The 27166-nt window shown below is 44.1% G+C and overlaps 1 protein-coding gene across 6 annotated transcripts; it reads left to right on the plus strand.

Moving 5' to 3' along the window:
* The first annotated feature begins 4476 nt into the window (after nt 1–4476).
* On the plus strand, nt 4477–25402 carry LOC141564569 (uncharacterized). Of its 6 annotated transcripts, XM_074307196.1 has the most exons (6): nt 4526–4664; nt 11883–11934; nt 12347–12576; nt 13145–13271; nt 13665–13740; nt 21411–25402. In XM_074307196.1, exons 4-6 carry the CDS (start codon nt 13248–13250, stop codon nt 22982–22984), a joined length of 1674 nt encoding a protein of 557 aa, XP_074163297.1. In that variant the 5' UTR covers nt 4526–4664; nt 11883–11934; nt 12347–12576; nt 13145–13247; the 3' UTR covers nt 22985–25402. The 6 variants fall into 6 exon arrangements, with proteins under 6 accessions (XP_074163292.1, XP_074163296.1, XP_074163295.1 ...); XM_074307191.1 differs by lacking the exon at nt 13665–13740 and having other exon boundaries at nt 4477–4664; XM_074307194.1 differs by lacking the exon at nt 13665–13740 and having other exon boundaries at nt 4494–4564.
* Nucleotides 25403–27166: the final 1764 nt, after the last annotated feature.

Here is a 27166-nt window from a genome sequence, read left to right on the forward strand (position 1 = left end):
ATCAATAGTGATTTGGAACACTCTTTCATATGAGTGGAAATAGTTTTAATTTCATCATCTGAAAATTGTCTGTTCATATCCTTTGACCATTTATCAATTGGAGAATGGCTTGATTTCTTATAAATTAAAGTCAATTCTCTGTATATTTTGGAGATGAGGCCTTTATCAGAACCTTTAACTGTAAAAATGTTTTCCCAATTTTTTACTTCCCTTCTAATCTTGTTTGCATTAGTTTTGTTTGTGCAGAAACTTTTTAATTTGGTGTAATCAAAATTTTCTATTTTGTGATCAATAATGGTCTCTAGTTCTCCATTGGACACAAACTCCTTCCTCCTCCACAAGTCTGAGAGGTAAACCATCCCATGTTCCTCCAATTTATTTATGATTTCGTTCTTCATGCCTAAATCTTGGACCCATTTTGATCTTATCTTAGTACGTGGTGTTAAATGTGGGTCCATGCCTAGTTTCTGCCATACTAATTTCCAGTTTTCCCAGCAGTTTTTGTCAAATAATGAATTCTTATCCCAAAATTTGGGATCTTTGGGTTTGTCAAACACTAGATTGCTATTTTTATTCACTATCTTGCCCTGTGAACCTAACCTATGCCACTGATCAACTAGTCTATTTCTTAGCCAATACCAAATGGTTTTGGTGACTGTTGCTTTATAATACAGTTCTAGATCAGGTACAGCTAGACCTATAGTGATCAATTCTGATGGATGTGGTTCTTTTCAACAATGAGGTGATTCAGGACAGTTCCAATGGTCTTGTGATGGAGAGAGCCCTCTGCACCCAGAAAGAGTATAGATCACAACATAGTATTTTCATCTTTTTTGTTGTTGTTGTTTGCTTGCATTTTTTTCTTTCTTAATTTTTTTTTTTCTTTTTGATCTGATTTTTCTTGTGCAGCATGATACACATGGCCATCTAGGGGATGGGGTCGGAAGGGAGAGAGAAAAAAGTACAAGGTTTTGCAAGGGTGAAGTTGAAACTATCTATGAATATAATTTGAAAATAAAACAATGTGTATTAAAAATAAATGAAATTTAAAATGATAAATGTAAAAAATAGAAAAAAAGCTATTTTTAAAAAGACGAAGAAGGGAGGAGGAAAAGGAGGAAGAAGAAGTGAAGGAGAAAGAGAAGGGAAAGAAGAAGGAGGAGGAGGGAGGAAAAGAAGAAGAAGAGGAGGAGGAGGAGGAGGAAGAGGAGAATTTCCTTCTTCATTTTCCCTTTATGACTTTGATAGTATCAGTCCCCATCCCCATGTAAAGGAGCTCTTGAGCTGATTTTCCTTAAACAAAATAAATGTTATTCACTTGTGGGTATAAAACAAAACAAACCCTTGGAGGTGTTAATATTTCTGTTTTCTCCTCGGACAGTTATCTTTATAACTTGCCCCAGATTTCCTCTTTCCCAGAAAGTCAATCTGTATCATTCTTCACTTTAGATATATTAATACAATACCCCTTTGGACTCATTCATTGCAAGGCAATGAATAATCCACTAATGGACTTAATCAAGTAAGTCATTGTGGTGGCTAAATTGACTCTTTAACAGATCAGCTGTTGAACTGCACTGAGTAGGGTCTTACACCAGCCTTAATCACTAAGTGGGTGTGGCCTCAGTCACACTGAGACCCGTTGAAGCCCTTAGCTTCCAAAAGCCAAGGTGTCCCACTGCATCCAGAACCATCTCCAGTCATCCCAAGCACTAATCTGGCCACTGGACCCAGATGGCTCTGGAGGGGAAAGTGAGGCAGGTCACCTTGCACAGTTCCTCCCTCACTTAAATCCAATTCACTTGCACTTCATGGAATCCTTTCCCTGACATCATGGTCCTCTTTTTAAGAGCACAAGACAAACAACAATTACAATAACCTTTTCAGAAAAATTTGATGCTAAGATTTTTTTTCCCCGTTTGACTATTTCCTTTTCCTCTTAGATCCCTTAATGTTGTCTGTTCAGAAGTTTTTCAGTTTCAAGTATTTAAAATTATCCCTTTTCTCTTTTGTAATTGACTATTTTTTGTTTGGTAAAAATCACATCTCCTTGCCTTAGATGGGAAAGATTTAGGATCTGTTTCTTTTCTATTTTTATGATATGATCTTTAAAATTAAAGTTGTATATCCATTTTAAAGGTGCTGTGTAGCTTGCTGAATGATAGTTATCTAAGTCTTATTTTGAGCAACTTGCTTTCCAAATTTCCCAGGGATTTTTATGAAATCAAGAGTTATTCTAGAAAATTTTTGTATTCTATCTTATCAAACACTAACTCTCCCTTCTGAATCTGTCTACTCCAAGAGTACAGAGATCATCTTAACTTATGTATTTGTCTCCCTTGCGTAACAAAGATGTTCTTCATCTCTGATTTCCATTCCAAAAAAAAAAAAAGAAAAAAAAATCCATGTTCAGACTAATCCTGAGTTGTAATCCTGCCCCTTCTTTTATCTCCTTTACTGGATCTTCTAGCCATACGTGTTCTTCATGTTTAAGTCCAGGTTCTTTCTTTTTTCCCCCTCTATTTCACTTGGTGATCTCGTCAGCTCCCATGGATATAATGCTGATATAATGCTCATATTTTCTGAAACTGTTGACTTCCAATCTCACATATCTAACTGCCTTTTAAACATCTCAAACTAGATATCCAATATCATAACTTCGCACATGGAAAACAGAACTCTTTCTGCCTAAATCTTTCCCACTCTTTCCATTACTATTTCCATTATTATTACTAATAGTAATATTATTAGGCAACATCATCATCCTAATCCCTCAGACTCCCAACCTAGGAGTCATCCTCTACTCTTCATTATCTCTTATCCCCACCCCACCCCCATTCATGTTTTGCTTGATATTCATAATCAGTGGGTATTGAACAGGTATATATGTTATATATTTCAAGGACCTTTAAATTTTTTTATTGTTTTTTTATTAATTTTATAATTATAAAAATTTTGACAGTATATATGCATGAGTAACTTTTTTATAACATTATCCCTTGTATTCATTTTTCCAAATTTTCCCCTTCCTCCCTCCACTCCCTCCCCTAGATGACAGGCAATCCCATACATTCTACATGTGTTACAGTATAACCTAGATACAATATATGTGTGTAAGTCCAATTTTCTTGTTGCACATTAAGAATTGGATTCTGAAGGTATAAGTAACCTGGGTAGATAGACAGTAGTGCTAACAATTTACATTCACTTCCCAGTGTTCCTTCTCTGGGTGTAGTTATTTCTGTCCGTCATTGATCAACTGGAAGTGAGTTGGATCTTCTTTATGTTGAAGATTTCCACTTCCATCAGAATACATCTTCATACAGTATTGTTGTTGAAGTGTACAGCGATCTTCTGGTTCTATTCATTTCACTCAGAATCAGTTCATGCAAGTCTCTCCAAACCTCTCTGTCTTCATCCTGCTGGTCATTCCTGATTTCCCTACTTATGACCCCAAAGTCCCATCAAACCTACGTTCAGCGGTCATTTCCCAATTCTTAGTGTTACGGCCAGGAGTGTAGGTACTGATCTTGACCACATTTTAAGTTGACTTGTGTAAGGGTTAAGTAACTGAACTCCCTCTTCCCCCCAGTTAGGCTGATGTAGTCGCGAGATATAATCCCGTATGACAAGGGGTTGGTATGTGGCTGATACCAGCGATGATCCTTTTACACAGCAGGACCGTGTTACTGGAACGAAGCTCACTCTTGTCTGGGCCGACAATCGGCCTCCCCAGAGGCTTTAGAGCGGCAGAGCCGCGGAGGACGCAGGGCCATTTGGCCGCCGGTCCCAGAAGTGCAGAAAGATGGAGATCCCTGGAACCTGCCCGTTCTGGCCGGGGAAGCTGGAACTCTGTCCTCTGCCCTCCCAGACCAGAGGCGTTCAGCGGTTTGAAGCACCGCAGTTGGGGGGAAAGTGCGAGGACATACTCCATCCGGAAAGGATTCGAGCTTCAGGGAGGACTTCCGGCAGCGGAGAAGAGAGCCCACCATGGGCTCGGAAAGAGGAGCCGCAGCCCCGGAGCACCAAGCTGTGGAGGGGGAGGACTCCGGCTTGGGGACAGTCTCCTCGCAGGCGGGGACTGGATGGTTTGGGCGGGAGGCGGGGAGACCCTGGAGGAGGCTGAGCCTGGTGCCGAGCCTGCCAAGGCCACCAGCACGCGGCGGGGATAGAAGACACGGGCTGTGTGGGTGGGGAGCAGCCACCGGGCGGCCGAAGCCTTCCAACTTACAGATCCTGGTCCCTTCGAAGTGGCCGTGGGAGCAGGGACAGGGACCGCTAGCATGGGCGGCGGAATTCTTAGCGCTTTTACAAAGGACTGAGCTGAAGGACAGACCCCTCCCGGACGTCGCGGCTCAGCACGTGGTCACCGGGTTCAGGAGGATGAGACCCATGTGCGGACTCCATTTCCCAGAACGCCTGCGCTGTGACGTCATTCACTCCCTCCTGCTTTTTCAGCTGCCGCTGCAGGGCCCCAGGGCATGCTGGGAGTCCATACTAGGCAGGCGCAGGTTCGCTCCGGACTGGACTGTTTGTTCGGCCCTTTGTTCTTGGGCCCCCCTGGGTGAGTGCGGGCGGGAGTCAGTGCGCAGGCGCGCCCCGAGGGGGCGCCCCTCCTCCGCCTTACCCCCCGGGGGCACCGGAAGACACTGGAGCCTGCTTGGGTTAGTGAGCGTGGGAATGTCCGTGCCAGCTTTTCCGTGTGTGCCCTGAGTCTGCGAGGGAGGAAGGGGGTGGGGCCGCTGCGTGTTTGCATGGGTGCATATGTGTGTGATGGGGCAGGGGCCGCACGAGGGTCTGCGTGTGGGTGCACACGGGTCCAGAAGCGTGTTCAGCTGTGTGGGACAGGAATTGGGGACTGGGTGTGTGCTCGTGCGCAGATGTATGCGGGAGGGGGAGGGAGGGGTCTGTGTGTGTGCCTGGGTTTGCAGGGGGAGGGGCGGGGGCGGTGTCTGAATGGGTGCCAATGTTTGTCCTAGAGCCCCGTTATGCTTGCAAGTGTGAGACGGGGCGGGGCCCGGAGTGTGTGTGTGTGTGTGGGGGGCGCGCATGACAGGCTGCGTGGCCGGAAGCATCTGTCCCAGAGTGGGATTGCTTAACCTGGAGGGTGTGTGACAGAGGGGAGGGGCTGGGGAGCACACCCACGGAACTGTGAGATTGCCGTGTGGGTCCTGAGCCTGGGTGGGGGAGGGGCCGGCGTGTGCATGTGTGTGACTGTGTGATTGCTTGTGGGTGGGTGCCTGAGCCTGGGTGGGGGAGGGGCCGGCGTGTGCACGTGTGACTGAGTGATTGCACCTCGTGGGTGTCTAAGCCTGGGTGGGGGAGGGGCCGGCGTGTGCACGTGTGACTGTGTGATTGCTTGTGGGTGGGTGCCTGAGCCTGGGTGGGGGAGGGGCCGGCGTGTGCATGTGTGTGCCTGTGTGATTGCACCTCGTGGGTGTCTGAGCCTGGGTGGGGGAGGGGCCGGCGTGTGCATGTGTGTGCCTGTGTGATTGCACCTCGTGGGTGCCTGAGCCTGGGTGGGGGAGGGGCCGGCGTGTGCATGTGTGTGACTGTGTGATTGCACCTCGTGGGTGTCTGAGCCTCGGTGGGGGAGGGGCCGGCGTGTGCATGTGTGTGACTGTGTGATTGCACCTCGTGGGTGTCTGAGCCTGGGCGGGGGAGGGGCCGGCGTGTGCATGTGTGTGCCTGTGTGATTGCACCTCGTGGGTGCCTGAGCCTCGGTGGGGGAGGGGCCGGCGTGTGCATGTGTGTGCCTGTGTGATTGCACCTCGTGGGTGCCTGAGCCTCGGTGGGGGAGGGGCCGGCGTGTGCATGTGTGTGCCTGTGTGATTGCACCTCGTGGGTGTCTGAGCCTCGGTGGGGGAGGGGCCAGCGTGTGCATGTGTGTGACTGTGTGATTGCACCTCGTGGGTGTCTGAGCCTCGGTGGGGGAGGGGCCGGCGTGTGCGTGTGTGTGACTGTGTGATTGCTTGTGGGTGGGTGCCTGAGCCTGGGCGGGGGAGGGGCCGGCGTGTGCATGTGTGTGACTGTGTGATTGCACCTCGTGGGTGCCTGAGCCTCGGTGGGGGAGGGGCCGGCGTGTGCATGTGTGTGCCTGTGTGATTGCACCTCGTGGGTGCCTGAGCCTGGGCGGGGGAGGGGCCGGCGTGTGCATGTGTGTGCCTGTGTGATTGCACCTCGTGGGTGCCTGAGCCTGGGTGGGGGAGGGGCCGGCGTGTGCATGTGTGTGCCTGTGTGATTGCACCTCGTGGGTGTCTGAGCCTCGGTGGGGGAGGGGCCGGCGTGTGCATGTGTGTGACTGTGTGATTGCACCTCGTGGGTGTCTGAGCCTCGGTGGGGGAGGGGCCGGCGTGTGCATGTGTGTGCCTGTGTGATTGCACCTCGTGGGTGTCTGAGCCTCGGTGGGGGAGGGGCCGGCGTGTGCACGTGTGACTGTGTGATTGCTCGTGGGTGGGTGCCTGAGCCTGGGCGGGGGAGGGGCCGGCGTGTGCATGTGTGTGACTGTGTGATTGCACCTCGTGGGTGTCTGAGCCTCGGTGGGGGAGGGGCCGGCGTGTGCATGTGTGTGACTGTGTGATTGCACCTCGTGGGTGTCTGAGCCTCGGTGGGGGAGGGGCCGGCGTGTGCACGTGTGACTGTGTGATTGCTCGTGGGTGGGTGCCTGAGCCTGGGCGGGGGAGGGGCCGGCGTGTGCGTGTGTGTGACTGTGTGATTGCTTGTGGGTGGGTGCCTGAGCCTGGGCGGGGGAGGGGCCGGCGTGTGCATGTGTGTGACTGTGTGATTGCACCTCGTGGGTGCCTGAGCCTCGGTGGGGGAGGGGCCGGCGTGTGCATGTGTGTGCCTGTGTGATTGCACCTCGTGGGTGCCTGAGCCTCGGTGGGGGAGGGGCCGGCGTGTGCATGTGTGTGCCTGTGTGATTGCACCTCGTGGGTGCCTGAGCCTCGGTGGGGGAGGGGCCGGCGTGTGCATGTGTGTGCCTGTGTGATTGCACCTCGTGGGTGCCTGAGCCTCGGTGGGGGAGGGGCCGGCGTGTGCATGTGTGTGCCTGTGTGATTGCACCTCGTGGGTGTCTGAGCCTCGGTGGGGGAGGGGCCAGCGTGTGCATGTGTGTGACTGTGTGATTGCACCTCGTGGGTGTCTGAGCCTGGGTGGGGGAGGGGCCGGCGTGTGCATGTGTGTGCCTGTGTGATTGCACCTCGTGGGTGTCTGAGCCTCGGTGGGGGAGGGGCCGGCGTGTGCATGTGTGTGACTGTGTGATTGCACCTCGTGGGTGTCTGAGCCTCGGTGGGGGAGGGGCCGGCATGTGCACGTGTGACTGTGTGATTGCTCGTGGGTGGGTGCCCGAGCCTCTGCAGGGGCAGGATGGCAGCTTGTGTATCCGTGTTGCACACAGGACTTCTGGGTCTGTGTCTGAGGGAGTGGGGCCCAGCCCCCAGTTTTGCTGAGGCCTCTCCCTTGGTCCCCGTGGGTCTGCGTGTGGCTTGGGGGATTCCGCAGGGCCCTCTCATTGGAGCAGCTGGGGACAGAGGGAGGGGTGATCCCTCCCCTTGGGGAGCCCCTCCCCACCCCTCTGCCCCCAGCCCAGCCTGGCGTTGTTCCTGGATGCCACAGAGCCGCAGAAGTCCTGCTGGAATCAGAGAGACCCCAGCTCTCTGGGCTGCCACGTCCCCGTGACCCTGTTTGCTTGGTTTCCCCTGCGTGTTGCTGTGGGCTGGCCCTGCGGGTATGAGCCAGAGGGGGTTCAAGATCAAGGGCCTTCCCGCTGAATGTCTGAAAGAAGAATTCAGAAGGACAAGTGCATCCGCAGATGCGTGAGCACTGTCAGATTGCGGGCTCCAAACGTGTGTGCCAGGACTGTCACATTGCCAGATCCCAAATATAACACACACGTGCCAGCAGACATGTATTGTGCAGGCGCCAGACATGTAGCATGTCAGCAGACACGCACTGCAAGGCAGGAGGTAAACATGTAACAGATGCCAGCAGATATGTCCTGCACTGTCAGGAGAAGGCTCCAAGCACGTGACACATGCCAACAGACATGCAGCACACTTTCAGGATACATGCTCCAAACATGTAACATGCCAGCATGCATGTATTGCACTCTCGGGATACAGACTCCAAACATATAACACATGCCAACAGACATGTGTGTGCACTCATAGGAGACAAGCTCCATGTGCCAGCAGATACGTGTGCACAGTCAGGATGCCAGCTCCAAGCATGTCACACTTATGCCAGCAGACATACACGTGCAACCTCAGGATACGGGCGCCAAACATGTCACACATGAGCAAGCATGTGTATGCACACCTTGAGAAAGACAGGACAGTTTAGACCCACTTTTCCATAGGACATTCTTAGGACTTAAAGATGCCTTTGTCTTGGGACACTCTTGGGGAGAAGCTTCCCCCTGGCGGGGGGGCCCTTAGCAGGTGGGGGGGCCTTTGGCCTGGTCAGATGAAAGGCTAGTGGAGGAGGAGGGCCTAGAATCCCCTGGTGCAGTATGGGAGCAGGAGAGGGGCTTCAGCAGGACATCATCAAGACTCCTCTTAGGGACCCCGGCCCAAAGGCTTTTATATTTGCAGAAAAATGCAGGAACTTTGTACAAAAAGGGAATGACTTGGACCTCAGTCAGTCAGGGAGCATTTATTAAGTGCTTACTGTGTGCCAGTCCCTGTACTAAGTACGCCAGCAAAATAGGAATAGCCTCTACTCTTTTTTTCTTTTGTCATTTTCTTGGCAAAGATCTTGGAGTAGTTGACCATTTCCTTCCGGCTCATTTTACAGATGAGTAAACTGAGGCAAATAGGGTGAAGGGACTTGTGCAAAATCACTCAGGGTCTGAGGTCACACTTGAACTCAGAAAGATGAGTCTATTTGACTCCAGGCCTGGCTCTCGATGCACCCAGCTACCCCCTCGGTCCTCCAGGGACCTCCCTTCTAAAGAATGGTGCAAACACTTAAAAGGCAGCTGCAAAGGGAAAGATGGGTTAGGGCACAGAGAAAGCAAAAGAAAAAAGGACATAAATTTAGGCTGAGTTGGAAAGGTCTGGTACAAAAGTCTTTAGCATACTTTCTTATACCAGTCCAAAGAAAACTGGATCTGCTTGATGAATCGACACTTGCTAATCCTTTCATGCCTTAGACTGAATAACAGGACACTAAGTGACTCCTGAGTTTTCTAAAAGTGATTGGGGGCAGGGAGCTCTGAAGCCATCATTCAATACATTGATAGAAGAACAGTCACTTTATCATTAAATGGCGTTGGCTGTGTTCTCTCAAAAACTCACTTTTCACAGCCATTATCCCCTTACTTTACGAAAGCCTTAGTGCTAAATGTGGGGAATATGAGTGTAACAGATGGGATTATGTTTCCCAGAATTAAAAGAGGAAAAAGGATGGGAGATAATGGCATGAAGATAACTAGAGAGCAGCCTTGGGAAATAAGGGTGGGCTGGTTGAGGAGAATTCTCCCCAATCGGGAGAGCAGGGCTTCTGGGTGGGAGCTAGAGAGCTAAATAAAAGGGGAAGCAGAGCAGGAAGATGGAAGAAAGGAGGAAACAGGCTATGAAGGTGGAAAAAAGGGGGAAGCAGGGCATGAAGAGGGCATCAAGGGCTAAGGCTGGTCACTGAGAGTACAGGGAAGCCATCCAACCTCTTGTTGCCTGCCCAGGCCTACCCGAGACCTGCAAGCACAGGATTTCTAGGAGGCAATTATCCCAACTAAAAGACCTCCTGCTACTTCCAGCCACTAGGAGGAGGAGTTCAAAGCAGATCTTACTTAGGTAGTTGGGGCCCCTGGGAAGTAGAAGAGTCTATGGGAGCCTCAGTAGGCCAAGCCCTTTCTGGGAGGGTCCAAGAGACCATATCTGCCTGTGGCTTAAAGTCTCAGGATCATTCTTTTTGCCCCACTCACACTCAGGCTCAGGAACTCAGACCCCTGCCTTTCTCTGCCCCTATTCCTGGTCCCTGTCAGTCACAATGCCATGGCTATGGGAATGCCTTGGTCGGCTCCTAGTGGACTGATTTCCTCCACAAGGCTAGAATTCCACACTGTCATCCCCATTGTGCTAGTGATTCCTTGGAGCTCTTCCCTCACTTGTCCATCACCTCCTACTCCCCATCCTGCTCTGGGACTCAACCATTCTTCCCTCTAAATAGGAAGACTTCCACCAATAAAACTTTGGTAGGAAACTAACCCAAAGGAGTGGGCTTTACATTTTGAGGTCTTGGCAGCAAATGACCTTTGTAATTATAAATCCATTTCTGATGAGACTGTGTTTGCCCTAAACTAAAGTATAATGTGGTCTCATTTAAATTCACTAGTATTCTCATTTTAGGATAATTGTGATGGCTCATATTTTCATGTAAAAGACCCTTAAATTTGACATTAAGGCAATATGTTTAGAAATAATAAAGATAAGAGTTAAAAGCATCATTGGATCAAAATGAGTATACTGATATCTAAATACAATCAGTCTAGAGTATCAAATTAATAAATGGATAAAGTGATTTTCTATGTGATTCAGAAATGCATTCAAGTGAATGAGTTATTTGATTCAAAAAAGTTTTGTTTCGGCTCTTTTGTCAAACCATTAAGATTTGTTTTAAATCTGGAAACATTATTATTATTATGCTTTTGATTTTTCTTTTATTGTAATTGTGGGAAACCACTGTATAAAAAATGCTGTTAATATGAAAAATAATTCTTAGAAGTTGAGCCAATTGTATCATTAAGGAATTAACTCTTTTTTTTGACCTAAATGTTTTGAAATGACGAAATAGGCTATTAGAGAATGTGGTAACAATGTTTAAAAAAACATATATGTGCAATTAGGTATATTTTGATGTAAAAAGAATAAGAATAACTTTTTGTGTGGAAAAAGTACAAAAGACCTTGTAAATTCTATTTATGTGGGAAGTTCTTTGGAGACTTCCAGGTTCCTTGAAGCCTTCTCTTTGAGCAAAATCTTGTTTGCCTGGGGGAAAAGTTGTTGGAAAAAAAGTAATGAAATTATTTATGAAAATTATAAAAGTATCACACATTGTATTTACACATCTCAACAGACCCCATTCTTGCTTTAAGATTCATTTTTTAAATAGTTAATCTGTCAGATTTTGGAATGCAAAAAATAAGAAAATGGTTCCAACTTAGGCACTCACTCATGGCATTTAACAAGCTTTTTAAAAGCATTGATTATGTGTCAGACACTGTGCTGAATTCTGGGGATCCTAAGTAAGGTGAAACAACTCTTGCCCCCACAAAGTTTACTTTTCAATGGGTTTAGTCAAGTCAAGAAGTCAGCAAGCCTCTATTAAGCATCTGATATGGACAAGGCAACTCATAGGCTCTTAAGATTCCAGGAATAGAAACGGAAAACAGGAGACAATTTATAAATAACTACAAACATGTATATACACACACATATACATACATACATACCTATTTCCATCTTTATAAAATAGGAGGCACAGTGGTTAGAGTTCTAGGCCTAGAGGCCAAATATGGCCTCAGACCCTTCCTGGTGTATTGGGCTCCTTTTGCTCTACTGTAAAATGAAGATAGTAGGACCTATGTGATGGAATTATCCTTAGGATCAGATGAGAATATTTGTAAAATACTTATACTTGGCACAGAGTAGACACTAAATATTTGTTTTCTCTTACATGAAATATATGTGTATGTGTGTACATACATACATACATATGTATGTACGGTAAATTGCAGGAAATCAAACAGAAAAGGTGGACCAAGAAAGACTTCTTGTTGTAGATGGAATTTTAGCCAATACTTGAAGAACTCTCTCTGCCTTCTTCTTTGGGAGCTAAAATCTGCTTTTTTCCTTTGGAGCAGACATCTTTTTGCTTTCTTTCAGAGCCAAGATCTCTCAGCCTTTTGGAAGCTAGCTCTGAAGGTATAAGTCCCAGGTAGGTCTGAGCAAGAACTTGCCCTGCCCACAGCTTCTGATGGCTGCTTTTCCATTGGGCCTCAACTTTCCCATTTGACCTCTTGGTGAGGGTCTTTCAGTTCTGCCAGGAGCAGGCCTCCTGATCAGACTTGGTTCCTGGGACGACTTTCTCCCTCTATTTGTTAAGGTTCTCCATGACATCCCAATGTCCCAGTGCCATTGGGTCACAGTTGTCCGGCCTTCTTGTCGGATGCCCATCCGGAGCATCAGATGTAGGGAAAACTCTGGGTCTGGGGTCATTGAGGCTTTGACTGGTTTCAGCCCATCTGGGATCCCAAGCCTCTTCTGCCCTTTGGCTCTCTCTATAAAAATGGGGAAGGGAATAAGTGAGATTGAAACATAGTCTTCATTTTCAAACCTTCTTTTCCTAGCCTGACAACACCTGCTGACCTCCTCTATTTTTTGGCGTCTGTTCCTTGAGGACAAGACCAGGAGCTTGGTAACTCCTTTTGGACCTCACAGTCTATAAATCGCTGTGGGCCAATTTCTGCCTAGGAGGAGAAGAGGAAAACTTCTACCCCAGCTTCTTCTTTCCCAACTCAACCTTCAAGGCCTGGAATCAGAAGGAATGGCTCCTGGGACCCAGAGACCCCCACCCCAGGTAAGTGTAGACCATCCACAGACCTGACTAGTATCAGTCAACTTGGCTACTCAGTTTGACCCAGATTGTGATTATTATTTTTTAAGGATCCTCTGCATGATTCTCTAGATAAGACAATTTCAGCCTTTTAGGAAATCAGTGAGGTAATTCCTTTTTCTGTTCTTTCCTCAGTGATCACTGGCAATCCTCCTCAGAATACACAGCACACTTGCCAGCTTCGCACAAACTTCCCAGAATTTTCTTAACATTTCACTTAAGATCCTTTGGGTGATCTTTTCTCACCTCCACGCTCTCATACCTCACTGGTAGAGCACAGACCTTCTCCCTGATTCCACAGGGATGAGCATTTCATATTGAGACATTGCTCCACTTTTATTATTCCAACACAATACAAACTTCAAACATAGACCGCTTTTCTCAACATGTTTTTGGCCTTGAAATAATGGTTTCAAGTCTTGGCTCTGGTAGTCTGAAAGGCTATAGGAGTTGGGGCAGATCCCAACTCTGGTTCAGTTTCCAGATGAATTCTGGATTCTCAGCTCTAAATCAAATGACTTTGACTCTTTAGGTGTTGGTGACTTTCAACGATGTGATGGTGGACTTCACTGAGGAGGAGTGGGGGCTCCTGGACCCTTCTCAGAAGGAGCTGTATAAGGAGGTCACGCTGGAGAATGTTCAGAATCTGCTCTGCCTTGGTAAGGACCATTCCCCCTGGTAACGTAATCTGCCAGCAAAGCAATGCCCTCCCTTTCCCTCCAGTTGGGCATTTATCAGTTATTCAAAGCAAAAGTGTTTGTCTCTCCACAAGGTCTTCCAGCTTCCTGGCTTTCTGATGAAAGGTCTTTGAAAGTGAATGGCTAGACCACAGAGGTGTAGACGCAAAGGCTTCTTATTGCCCTGGGAGAGGGAGATGTGTGCCGGGTTTCCGGCAGGCGAGGAGAGAGAGACTTGGAAAAAGAATCAGTATGGTATGACAAAGGCAGCGTGAGAGGGGCTGTCGGGTGATAAAGGATCCATTCACTGCAGGGCTTCCTCTGTGGGCCAGCTGTGTCTGCCTGAGCTCAGGAACCACCTTTCTGGGTTTTTAGCTGTCACAGAATCCCAAGAGGGCGACCTCGGGGACCGCCGTTCTGTGTTTTAGCTGTCACAGAGTTCCAACAGAGGGTGAGTGGAAGAGATTGTTATTTCACCATAGCTGACTGGCTGAACGCTAACTCTGGAAAGCAGGGTGTCTCCTAATGATGAGGGTTGGGGTCCCTTTAAGATTCCTTTCTAATTGCCCAACCCATGACTGACCTTGATTCACAAATCCCGGTCAAAGGCACCCTTTGAATATCCGGGCCCAGCCCCCCCCACTCTCAGCTCAGCTTCCCCAGCCCTCACCTGACCTGGGCTAACTGAAAAGCCCTAGGAGAACTGGGTACCGCCCATCATCTTCTAGGTATAAAAGAAACAAGCTGGACCGCCCTCTTTGCAGGAGCCCTCCCAGCCAACACATGGTATCCTTCCAGCCATGTGAGGGTCCCTGCCCGCCCAGCGGCCACCTCTGGCCCTGGCGTCTTTCTAACTGAGCTTTACTTCCAAATTCCTACAATAAACCTTTTATTTATCAGTCTAGGTTTTCGGGCCTGTAAATTCATTTTACAGGGGACACTGCGCCTCATGGGATTATCTATGCGCCGAGAAATGGGGTTCCTATTAGTTGGTGGTCCTCACGGGGACCCCAAAAATTGTTACCCTGAAAACTAACCTTAACCTTTTCAGGTCTCTCAGAACCAATTTTCGTCCTTAGCAGCTCGAGCAGCTTCCGGGAAGAATATCTGTGTTCCTATCCTCGTCTCACTCTATCGCTGAAACATAGGGCACCCAGACGAGGTTTGGGGTGTGAGCAAAGTCTCCCGTGGAGACTACTTGCTTTTCAGGAAAAAGTTCTCTTTTCATCTCACTCTGTCTCTAGAGGCCACTTCTAGAGCCAAAGCAAATTCTAATCCCTTTGTCTTGCCAGAAAAGCCTGCCCTCAGGCCGGAGACACTCTGGAGAGTGTCTCGTCTTCACCCCTCCCCCCACCACGTGGCCAACCCTCTTGGGTCCCAGGCCTGCAGTCTCCTTGATCTCTTCTGGGGGAGATATGTGTGTTTGAGCCCCTCTCTCACTCCACCATAGTGGTCAGGCTGTAGCTACAAGGAGACGGTCAGTGGATCGGGGCGAACTTGGAGATGTGTCTCTACCCAACTGCGTGAGCCTTCACCTTCGCCACCTGAGAAGCACTGGGTAAGATAACATCTCTCCCTTCCCCCATCCTCTCTTTTCCAACCTCTCCCATGTGGCTTAACCTGCCATTTAAATGTTCCCATCCTGTCCCCTTCTTGGGGTACAGTGGGGAGATTTGGGGGCTCTTTTCAAGATCTCTAGAAACACCCCTCTCATAGCTTTTACCTGGTTCTTAAAGGAGCCAGGACTTCCAGCTCTCAGAGAACTAGCTTGTCCCATACCTTTTAAAATGGGACTCGGTTTCCTGACCATGCTCTCTAGGCTGGATAAAGGATTTAAAAACTGCCCATTTTCTTTCTAAGCCTCAGGGCATACTTACCTGCTTTCTAAAGCCTAAACAGAATTTAAACTAGCTGTTCAAGCCTTTCTCTGTCTCAGTAACCTTGCAGGTGGGTGTTCCTGACTTTTCTCTTGGTCCAGGACTTTTAGCTCCTAGCGCACTCTCTGTTTCTCTCGATTGGATGCCCCCCTCATATAAAAGATGCCCTTTCGAAATTCTGGTCCTGGCCAGGCTAGAGCTTCAGAAAGGAGATCTTTGTAATTGGGGCTGAGGAACAAAATTCTGAATCCAGGCAAATTAATTGTTAAGAGAGTGAAAATAGTTTCTTTTGATTTCTCCCTTTTTTCCCCCATCCTGACTGCAGGCAGGCAGGGGTGAATTAAAGTGATTGAAACTATTTAAGTGCCCCTTAACTACTTTATTTGGCACCTTGCTAGAATCTTTCTCTCTTCTGGTGTGCAACAGTTCTTTTTACTGCCTCAGTTTCCTTAAACTGTCTCTTTCTTGACTGAATTTCTCTGGCTTCAGTCCAGGAAGTCTGGGATATAGAATTAAGAATTAAGAAGCTGCCTTTTAGAGAATGGCTACATTAACACCTGAATTCTATAAGGAGAGTTCTAATCTCTCTCTAATCGCTCAACCCCCCAACTTGCTTCGGGAGTCGCTTATCTCCAATTAGAGTCTGACCTTTCTAAATGCCCCTAAATGCCCACACCCTAATCACTAGAAGAAGGGTGGGGGTAGGGTTTTTGTCCTGGACTCAGCCACTATTGTCTGCATTAAGTACCTTGTAGCTAGCTGCTTCCCCCTCCCTCTGCCTCTTCTAACAGAGTAGGGAGGGGCCACGTGGGATTTCTCCACCCACCTTCCTCGACTCAAAACTGGGGGAGACTGCAAAAAACTGACTATTGTTCTGTATGAGAAAAACTTTTAACTATTGCTCTGCATAAACCTGTTTAACTGTTGTTGCATAGACCTGTTTACTAAATTTATGAGTCTGTTATGTATAATCTGATAATTTCTGTAAACAGTGGGGGGAAGGAAACTCAGATTTCAGCTGGTCAGGAAATTGGGAATAACTGATGTCTTATTTCAGTTCAGGCCAAATTGGAAACTCTTTGCTTAAATTTGCTAGACTATGATTGGCTGGTTTATGTTTTAACTTTGAAATCCCTTATTCAGTCTTTGGGATTATTCTTTAAAAGCAATCAGAAATCAGACACCTGTCCTAGGACTGGCAGTCTCTCTGATCTGTTTCTCCAGCCCTGTTACCCCAATTCCTTATTATTTCAGCATTTCGAGATCAGAACTCTAATGGTTGGAGTAGCCCATCTTGGTCTAATTGCATAATTTACTCAGAAATCTCCCTAGAGAGAGAGAGAGAATGAAGCTCTCAAACTCCATTTTTTGTCTCTCTCGGAGCCCTTGCCTTGGGGTGCATTCTCAGGGCAGCAGCCCCCTTGAGTACTGCAACACAGCAGACGCTGAGTTAAATGCACAAATGACCACAGACTTAAAGACTGTCCATCTCTGGCTGAGATGCCCCCCAACTTCAGAGATTCAAACAGGGAGGCGTGTGTCTCTCTGAATGAGGAGTGCTGTTCTAAGCTAATAATTCAGGGGTTATCAGGGAGAAACTGGTCCTTGCACTCTCTAGTTTTAGTCTGGTTTGTTTTATGTCCTGACTCAGTTTCCCTAGTTATCCTGACTCAGTCCTGCCTCAGTTTCCCTCATCACTAATAGTAAAAAGAAGGCCAGACTGGGCAGGGGGAATCTGACATCTTTAGGATACATGATAGGAAGCTGGGACGTTGGTCCTCCTGAAATCTCCCTTTTCCTATTGTAGCTAGTTTCAGGTCAAAACTCAAACCAGCCTTACAGAATCTTGGGGATTATGTAGAGCAGGACGTTAAATATTTTTTCTACTTGCGACTCCTTTTTGCCCAGGAAATTTTTATGCAACCCTGCGCCTGTAAGTATATAAATCAAACATTTACTGACAATAAATCATAATTTCAAATCCCAAATTCAATTATGGAATCCCAAATGGAGTTGCGATCCACAATTTAAGAGCTTTTGATTCAGTCGATATTCTGTTAGAACTTATTTTTTTTCCTAGAAAATCTCTGAAAAGTGCTCATACAGCTTTTCCTTGAAGTCGGGCAGAGATACCTCAAAGTGGCTACTTCCTCCTTCTGGTCTTCGAGAGTTCTTCTGGGTCACAGGCATCAGGCTGGAGTTCAGGGCTCTTAATGCTGCTCGGAGGAGCAAAGAGAAAATTGGGGAGCAATTGAGAGGTTTGGAAAAGCTGTGGTGGGGAGTGGGAGAAGGAGGCAGTCATGGAGTGGTGGGGGGGGGGGACCTGGATGCAGGTGGGACCAGCTGAGGTCACAAAATCTATGCTGTGTGGCCCAGACAGCCTGGGCTCTGCATCCCTGCAGGCCTTGGGATTGGAGGCCACTGCCTCCTGAGAGCGGCCAGAAAAGGCCAAGGCTTGTGGAAGTCCTCTACCCCGAGTCCTCTTCCTCATCTCTGTGGCCCAGCTGTGTGATAGGTCGAGACTCCTGGGAATCCCAGGGAATCAGAAGCCTTTGGGGTCTCCAGTTTTGAGTTCGGTCAGATCCCATCAGCTTCAGAAGCAGACAAAGAGAGTGCTGGAAGCTGAGGAGGGACCAGGTAGGGACCGAGGCCTGAAGCACAAACCCACTTTTGCAGACTGGGTGAGAGACCGGTATCCAGGCAAAGACTGAGGGTGAGAGACCAACATCCAAGCAATGGGCTAGGAGTGAGAGACCGGTATCCAGGCAATGGCTGGGGGTGAAAGACCAGCATGTGGGCAGTAGCTGGGGGTGAGAGACCAGCATCCAGGCTAGGGGCTGGTGGCTGTGCTTTGGTCCCCGCCCAGGCCCCAGGCAGACAGTGGAAATGGTTTGGTGGTCACTAAGCCTTGGTGCAGAAAGGAAGGCAGAAGTGAATCCCTGCTGTCCTGAGCTCTATTTGGTGTTCAAATCCAGAGGGTGTGGGGAGAAGCCTCAGGGCTGAGCCAGCAAAGGAGGGCCTTTTTGGAAAGGAATTGAGTTCAAGAGGAAATCAGTGGTTAGGAGGGAGAAGAAGAGCTGTTTAGGGGGGAGAGTAAGGTTGGTGAGGAAATATTCAAAATCATAATAATCATGATAAAAAGAACTACCATATACCGGGCCTTCAAAATGTGGGCCAAAAAATTTCCAGTGTGTAACAGAAGTCCCTTAGAACTCCAAGCATAATTAATCAATTTGTTAGGAAGTCCTGGAGGCCCTAATTAATTGAATCCAAAATCTTCCTCATAATCAAGGTTTCTTTTTGCTTGAGAGTGACCAGTACTTATACAAATAGAGAGCACTATTTTGTCAATAGGATTTCACAGGCCAGGAGACCTCCACTAATCAGCTCCAGGTCGGCTCAGCTGGGGCTTTCCAGAGGTCATAAGAACTTTTAGCAGCTTCTCAGGGCCTTCCACTAAGACCCCAGTATTTGACCAGCAGTACCCTAGGGTCTAAGAAAGTTATGGTTTTGACAAAGGTCCACAGAGTGGACAGCATGGATTCATATGACAAGGGATGTTGCGCCAGCAGACGAACCTTGTTGCAATATGTTATAGAGAGGAGGAGAGGACAGTTCCACTCTTATTATATTTCTTTTTTCTTTCTTCCTTTTTTTTTTTTTTTTTTTTACCCTGAGGCATTTGGGGTTAAGTGACTTGCCCAGAGTCACACAGCCAGGAAGTGTTAAGTGTCTGAGTTCAGATTTGAACTCAGGTCCTCCTGATTTCAGGGCTGGTGCTCTAGCCACTGCACTTAGTTGCCCACCCCCTACTTTTTTTTTTTTTTTTTTTTAAAGATGGAGGCAGAAGTAAAGAAGAAAAATACCTAGAAGATGTCAGGGAGAAAACATAATTCATTGTCATTATCATAACATTGTCATTGTCATAAAAATTGATATAATTGTCATAGCATCGACATCATATCATTGTTATTGTCATATCAAAATGTGCATGGGATGAATCCACCCATAAAAACAGGCAGTAGCAGAATGCATTAGGAAGTAGAACCAAACAGCATTTTGGGTCTAAGAAACAGCCTTGACACAAGGATTCATAAAGCATTCTGATGAAAGGTTGAAGTCCAGCTCCAGTCTTGAAATAAAGGTATGAGTCACGGACCAGGCAGAGAGAATCCCTTATGAAATCTTCAAATTTATTGACTGGAGGGACAAATAGATATGCCTTCAATGCTCATAGAGCCAATAAAAAATACACTCTTTGGTATTTCCATAAACTTTCTAACCAGCTCAGTCTACTCAGATGCAAATGATTAAGCTCAAATTTTGGTTGCTCCAACAGAGATGTAAATAGTTGTGATCTACATCAAAGTAAACTTGTTATCCCAATGTCCTCAAGTCCCTTTCTACCAAAAGCCTTTAGTCTCCTCTGGGTTTCTTTTCCTAAGTTCAAAGGTATGACTTTGATCCATTATAAAGCTGAGTTTTGATTTGCTTCAGTCACCATGTTTCTTATAAATTTATTAACAAATATGTCTTTGCTATTGTATATAAAAAAGGGAAGTTGGTGAGCCAGGCAGCTACTGGAAGGATGAACACCTGAAATGGATTCTTACCTCCTAGCCCTCTACAATGAAAGGCTGGAATTCTCTAATATATTTTGGACCTGTGCCCTTACATTCACTCCCCTGTGTGCCCTTTGACGCCATGATAACCCTAGACCTATAAACTAACATCATAGAAAGCGGGAAAAGATCTCTTTACACAACACAAGTAATAAGTAATAAGTGCTGCTTTTTATTGTTGCAAACATCTGGAAACAAAGATGATGCCCTTGTATGGGGAAATGACTGATTAAATAATGATCTAAGAATATAATGGAAGATTTGGTGCTGTGAGGAATATTGAAAAATGTCAGAAAAAGCTGGAAAGAGCAGTCTGGACTGATGGAGGGAGAGGTGAGCAGAACTCCAGAGCACTATTTCCCCAAATCTTTTAGTCTTAGAACTTGTTTCATAAACACAAAATTGTGAATCTCCCCATACTACGGCAGTCATTATAGCACTGATGTGATGAGGTTACAAGGTGATTATAATTGTGGATTAAGGCAGATATGCTGGTATAGTGTATAGAAATCAAATGAGGTATATGTATAATTGTGCCATAGATTTGTTCTTGTATGTAAGCTTTTCTGGTAACATGGAAACAATCTGAGGACAGGTTGAGAAATCAAAACAATATGTTGTACTTAGAAGTGGTCAGTTTGATGATTACTCACTTCATGAAGACCAAAATCACTATTGGCATAAGCCTAATCATAATGCCTTGGAGTCACTGCACAAAGACACTTATTATGCTTCAAACATGCACATACTTGTTCTTAGAGAAATATGTTGATCACAAAACTTACTGAATAAAGTGCCTCTAAAGGTTTCATGAAACATTGAATGTGACATGATACTAAAAGACCAATAGTGAATCTTGTTGTTTATTTCCTGACGGAATGATGGACTCAAAATACAGTATGAAAGAACTTTTAAAAAATAAATAATGGATAATGGCTATCCCGAAAAAGTGATGAGCCAGAAAAAAATCCATTATGCTTCAAAGGAATAAATAAACAAGGGTTGGATATCATAAATGGATATGATATGAGATGATAGATAGGATAGATAATGAAATAATATAAATATATAATACATGTGTAGCAAATAACATAATGTCTTTGGATCTGATTAAAAAAGAAGGAAAGTTGGGCATAACACTGAAAATTAATATGTGATAGTAAGAAGAGTAAGCCTTCTCACTTTAGTATATGAAATTTACCAAGAATGGCTTTGTGGTAGTGCTTTCAAACTGATGAATATAGAATAGCAGGAAGCTGACCCAAGACTGACAAAATTATAAATATAGTTTAAAATAGGCATTTGAAGAAAAAAAATGAGGGTACAGATGGAAGTAGAGAAAAGCCATGTAGCACCATGGACAGATCATGCTTAGTTACTAGGTCACTTAGCTAATATGAGTTTATGTCCTGAGTTGTGGAGGATAATTAGAATGCTGGGCATGGCTGTGTCACAGATTTGTTGTGATGATCCAGTGTTGGTAAAGCTCTTTCTAAAATAAACCATCTGATAGATGTGACCAAATGGTATTTCCAAAGATGGATTCTACCTGTTTGAAAGCTTTTTTTTGACTGAGGAAATTTTGTGTCTGTGTGTTTTTTTGTATATATGATTTTCTTCAGGTACAGAGACTGGGCTTGAAGTGAACAAGATGACTACAAAGCTGAGCATTTTTGTGGAAGAATGTGGTCTGCAAAGATCCATGATTGATGATCCCTCTGACTTCAATTGGAGAGAAATTAAAGAGAAATTTTATAAATGTAATGAATGTGGGAAGACTTTCTGCTACAGATCACTCCTTATTTGCCATCAGAGTATCCATACTGGCGAGAAACCTTATGAATGTAAACTGTGTGGAAAGACTTCAGATAAAGTTTCAGATATGGCTTTACATGAGAGAAGTCACAGTAGGGAGAAAAGCTACAAATGTAATCAATGTGGAAGAGTTTTCAGATACAACTCCAGTTTTACTAAACACCAGAGACTCCATAATGCAGGGAAACCTTATGAATGTGACTATTGTGGAAAGACTTTCCGAAAGAACTCCCATCTTGCTGCCCATCAGAGAATCCACACTGGAAAGAAGTCTTTTGAATGTAATCGATATGAAAAGGCTTCAGATAAATCTTCAGTTAAAGCTTTACATCCAAGAATCCATATTAGAGAGAAAGCCTATGAATGTAATCAGTGTGGAAAGACTTTCACGCAGAGAGCCAATCTTGCTTTACATCAGAGAATTCACACTGGAGAAAAACCTTATGAATGTAATCAGTGTGGAAAGGCTTTCACCAAGAGCTCAAATCTTGGTGTACATCAGAGAATGCACACTGGAGAGAAACCTTATGAATGCAATCAATGTGGAAAAGCTTTTAGATACAGCTCCAGTCTTACTGAGCATGAGAAAATCCACACTGGAGAGAAACCTTATGAATGTAACCAATGTGGAAAGGCTTTCACACGGAACTCCCGTCTTGTTTTACATCAGAGAATCCACACTGGAGAGAAACTTTTTGAATGTAATCAGTGTGGAAAAGCTTTTACACAGAGCTCCAGTCTCACAGTACATCGGAGAATCCACACTGGAGAGAAACCTTTTGAATGTAGTCAGTGTGGAAAGGCTTTCAGAGAGAGCTCCCATCTTGGTGCCCATCAGAGAATCCATACTGGAGAGAAACCTTATGAATGTAATCAATGTGGAAAGGCTTTCACGGAGAGCTCCCATCTTAGTGCCCATCAGAGAATCCATACTGGAGCAAAACCTTATGAATGTAATCAGTGTGGAAAGGCTTTCACAAAGAGCTCTAGTCTTACTGTACATCAGAGAATGCATACTGGAAAGAAACCTTTTGAATGTAATCAGTGTGGAAAGGCTTTCACACGAAAATCCCGTCTTGCTGCACATCAGAGACTCCATAGTGAGGAAAAACTTTTTGAATGTAATCAATGTGGAAAGACTTTTACACAGAGCTCAAGTCTTGCTGTACATCAGACAATCCACACTGGAGAAAAACCTCATCAATGTAACCAGTGTGGGAAAGCTTTTACACGACGGGGCAATCTTGCTGCACATCAGAAAATTCACACTGGAGAGAAACCTTTTGAATGTATGCAATGTGGAAAGACTTTCAGAATCCGTTCTAGTCTTGCTAAACATCAGAAAATCCACACTGGAGAAAAATCTCATCAACGTAATTAATGTGGAAAGATTTTCATAAAGAGCTTCAAACTTACTGCATGTCAGAGATTCCACACTGGAGAGAAACTTCATGAGTGTCATGAAGGTGGCAGAACTTTTAGTTACCATTCTTAGCTTTTTCTAAATGAAGGATATATACAATGGAAGAAACTTGAAGGTGGAAAGTGTTCACAAAGACTTCCCATATTGGTTTTGGTTCCCGTCAGAGAATCCACACTGGAGAAAAACCTTATGGATGCAATCAGTGGGAATGACTTTTAGAATCATCTGCATTCTTACTGTACATGAGTACAGTACATTCACATTGAGGAGAAAACTTAAGAGTGTAATCAATGTGGCAAGGCTTTCACAAAGAGCTCTGGGCTTGGTACCCAACAGAGAATCCACACTGAAGAGAAATCCTATGAATGTAATCAGTATGAAAAGGTTGTCACATGGACAATCTTGTTGCACATCAAAGAATCCACATGCACAGAAACATTTTGAATGTAATCAATATAGAAAGGCTTTCAGAATCAGATCCAGTCTTGCTAAACATCCGAATTCACACTTGAAAGAAGTTTTATTAATGTAGAAAGGGTTTAACAAAGAGCTCCAGTTTTGCTAGACATCAAAGAATCCATGTTGTTGAAAAACTTTCTGAATGTAATCATTGTGGAAAGATCTTCACACAGAACTCCCATCTGGCTGCAATTCAGAGAATCTACATGGGAAAGAAACCTTATGAATGTAAACAATGTGTAGTGTGGTGGGTGAAAGATGAAATTACTGAGAAAGCAAAGGTTTGAGCTTCTGAACGTTTTTTGACTTAAGCAATGCATACCAATTGCCTATCAAATTGGGATCAGACCTCTTCAACATATTCCTGGATTCTAAAGTGCAGTGGGAAATAGACTTTTGTACATAAGAACAATCAAATACAGCCAACTAATTAAAAGGAAACAGTATAAAATTAGGTGTTCTGATTTCTAATTGGAAGAAAGATTAGGGACTTTCCAAATTGGAAGGTGGAAAATGAACAGGTGCAATTCCCTGAAATCAGAAAAGGAAGCATTCCACTCCCTTCATCCTCAATTGTCTGTGAATAATCAAAGTAACATGGAAACAGTAAATGTTGATCAGCATAAGGCCAGTTTTCAGATAAGACATATGAATTGCTTGAGATGTATAATCATGAGAAAACTTCTTGCATCAGGCTTTATATCTGACCAGGTCAGATAATTTAGGTCTTTAGTTAGAAGTCACTAAGCAATAAGCCCAAATGATCCAGCTTCCTGGCCTTGCAGGGCTAGGTCAAATGTAATAAGATTTTCTCACAATTCCCACAAGCGAATTAAGGTTTTTTATGGAACAGAAGTTGTACTGGACCCATAAATGAATAGAAAGGGAAATAGACTAGCTCCAGAACTGAGTCACAGGATGTCACTGTGTTTCACTCAGTTCTCACCATCATTTGCTGTTCTAATTTCAATTTTTTCAATTCCCCCTTTCCATTTAGAGAAGACTGGGCAACCCACTCCCTTTGTGAATCATTTATTATTAAGCCAACCTTACAAGTTTTCATATGTTGATAATCAGAAGTATAAAAATTAGGTTTTAAATCAAACTACTTAGTTTACATTTTTGAGAAAATATATTTACATATCATCAAGGCGAGCAAGAAAATTGAAACAAAACACCAGAGCAATACAATAATATCATCAATATTAACTAACACCAAGTCTCCTTGTATCCTTGTGACCCTTTCTCAAAGTCTATTTAATCAGCACATTCTGAGTCCTAGATAGCTCATATGGTCGCTGAATTTCTTCTTTGGGGCATTCTTAAGGCAGCTTTGAAGTAGACTTTGATCCTCTGGTTCCAAATCACTTGTAAAGATCCCTAGATAATTCTGCTAAAATCTGCCAGTAGTAAGACTCAGTATAATTTAATACAGTCTATTAAATTTGGTTCTTTAATTCTTAAACTTCAAATAATTTTCATTTTTAATATGCTACTTATTGTTTCTACCTTTACCTAAATTATGTGCCTGATATGAGTCTAAAAAAAAATTGAGGATGTGACTCTTCTGTCTTAAATTTAACAGACATTTCAAAAAGGGGAAATACTTTCATTTTATTTGTACTTATTAAATCAATTTTATATGTAAAATCCTTAATCCAGTTTTGAAAATTTATTACTAAAACATATGCAAAGCCTAAATTTCTCTGCTGGATACACTTTAAACAAATATATATGTATAATTTTCAAAAAAACAGTATAATCCTATTGCTTTCTAAAGATCCACTTCTCCATTTAATTAGGAAACTTTTACATTACATTTTTGTCTTATTACCTTGTTTAATTCTCGCCTTTTGGAGAATATCATTCTTATATTATAACAATTGCAAATCCAGATTAAAATTGTAAGATTTTTCATATTTGCATCCTTTTATTGTTGTTTGTCCTTCATTCACAAAAACAACCACAACTTCAGGGAAATGATGGCATGGCATGCAAGTGAATTGAATTTTAGTGTGGGAGGGGTTGTACAAGGTCACCAACCTCACTTTCTTCTCCAGAACCGTCTGGGTCCTGTGACCAGATATAGGTCAAGATGATTGAGGATGGCTCTGGATGCAGTGGAAGGGCTTGGCCTTTTTAAGCTAAGGTGGGTTTTTTATATTTACAATTTTTATTTTCCCCAGTTACATATTAAAACAAGTTAGATTATACATTCTTTTTTTTAACATTTCCGTATGAATCATGTTGGGAGAGAAAAGTTAGTACAAATGGGAAAAACCACAAGAAAGAAAAACAAGAAAAAAGAAACAGTGAAAATGGTATGTGTTAATTTACATTCAGTCTCCATAGTTCTCTGTCTGGATGTGGATGGCATTTTCTATCCCAAGCTTACTGGGATTGCCTTGGATCACTGAACTGCTGAGAAGAACCAAGTCCATCATAATTATTCATTGCTCAATCCTTCTGTCATTGTGTACAATAGCCTCCTGGCTCTGCTTGCCTCACTCGGCATCAGTTCCTGTAAATATTTTCAGGCTTTTCTAAAATTAGCCTGTTCATTATTTTTTATTAAAAAATTATATTCCATTATCTTCATATACCATAACTTATTCACCCATTCCCCAATTGGTGGGCATCTACTCATTTTCTAATTCTTTGCCAACACAAAAAGAACTGCTCCAAAAATTTTTGCACTTGTGGGTCCTTTTCCTTTTTTATGATTTCTTTAGGAAGCAGTCCCAGTAATGGCACTGCTGGATCAAAGAGTACATAAAGTTTTATAACCTTTGGGCATAGTTTCAAATTGTTCTCCAGAATAGTTGGATTGGTTCACAACTGTATCAACAATGCATTAGTATCCCAGTTTTCCCTTATTCCCTCTAACATTTATTATTATGTTTTCCTATCATCTTAGCCAATCTGATTTGTGTGAGGTGATACCTCAAAATCATTTTGATTTTCATTTCTCTAATAAAAAGTGATTTAGAGCATCTTTTCATATGACTGGATGTAGGCTAAGTTTTAAACTATATTATAGTAACTCAGAGACGTGCCATGTTTGAATTTTTACCACTACTGAAATCCACATTTCTTCACAATCCTTGAGAGAAAAATTAAAAAGAAAATCAAAACTTAATTCTAAACTATCCCAACTTCTGGTGCAAACTTAAACCAATACCTGTTGTAAACTTAATCAAAACCTAACTCCTATGGTAAATTCAGATTAATTTACAAATTAATCTGGGGGTCAAACTCAAACTAAACTTTGCCCTGTCTCAGAAGAAATAGGGCTTGAGAACAGGAGTCTAACTGGTGGAGACAATCTTCCATGATAAAGTTCCTTAATTAGAGAGGAGTTTGTCTGGAAGACTATCATCACCAGGACTGAAAATCTGATTAAACATGGTTGATTTAAACAAAAACTATGGTGAGTGGATGTGAATAAGCAATTTTAAAGCAATTTAAATATAAGAAGCAATGCAAATTATCTACCATTCTATGAGAAAAGAAATGCATCCAAAATATGGATTGTAAGAATCGTCATGTACTAAATTGTATATTTGTTACAAGAGTTTTATATATATTTTTTTCCCTTTTCATCTGTGAGAGGGCAGATCAGTGGGGGGAGGGAATATCATTAAAAAATTTTAAGTGAAATTTCTTCAAATAGATAATTAA

Source organism: Sminthopsis crassicaudata, chromosome 3 (assembly GCF_048593235.1).
Source record: "Sminthopsis crassicaudata isolate SCR6 chromosome 3, ASM4859323v1, whole genome shotgun sequence".
In the NCBI taxonomy this organism is placed as follows: domain Eukaryota; kingdom Metazoa; phylum Chordata; class Mammalia; order Dasyuromorphia; family Dasyuridae; genus Sminthopsis; species Sminthopsis crassicaudata.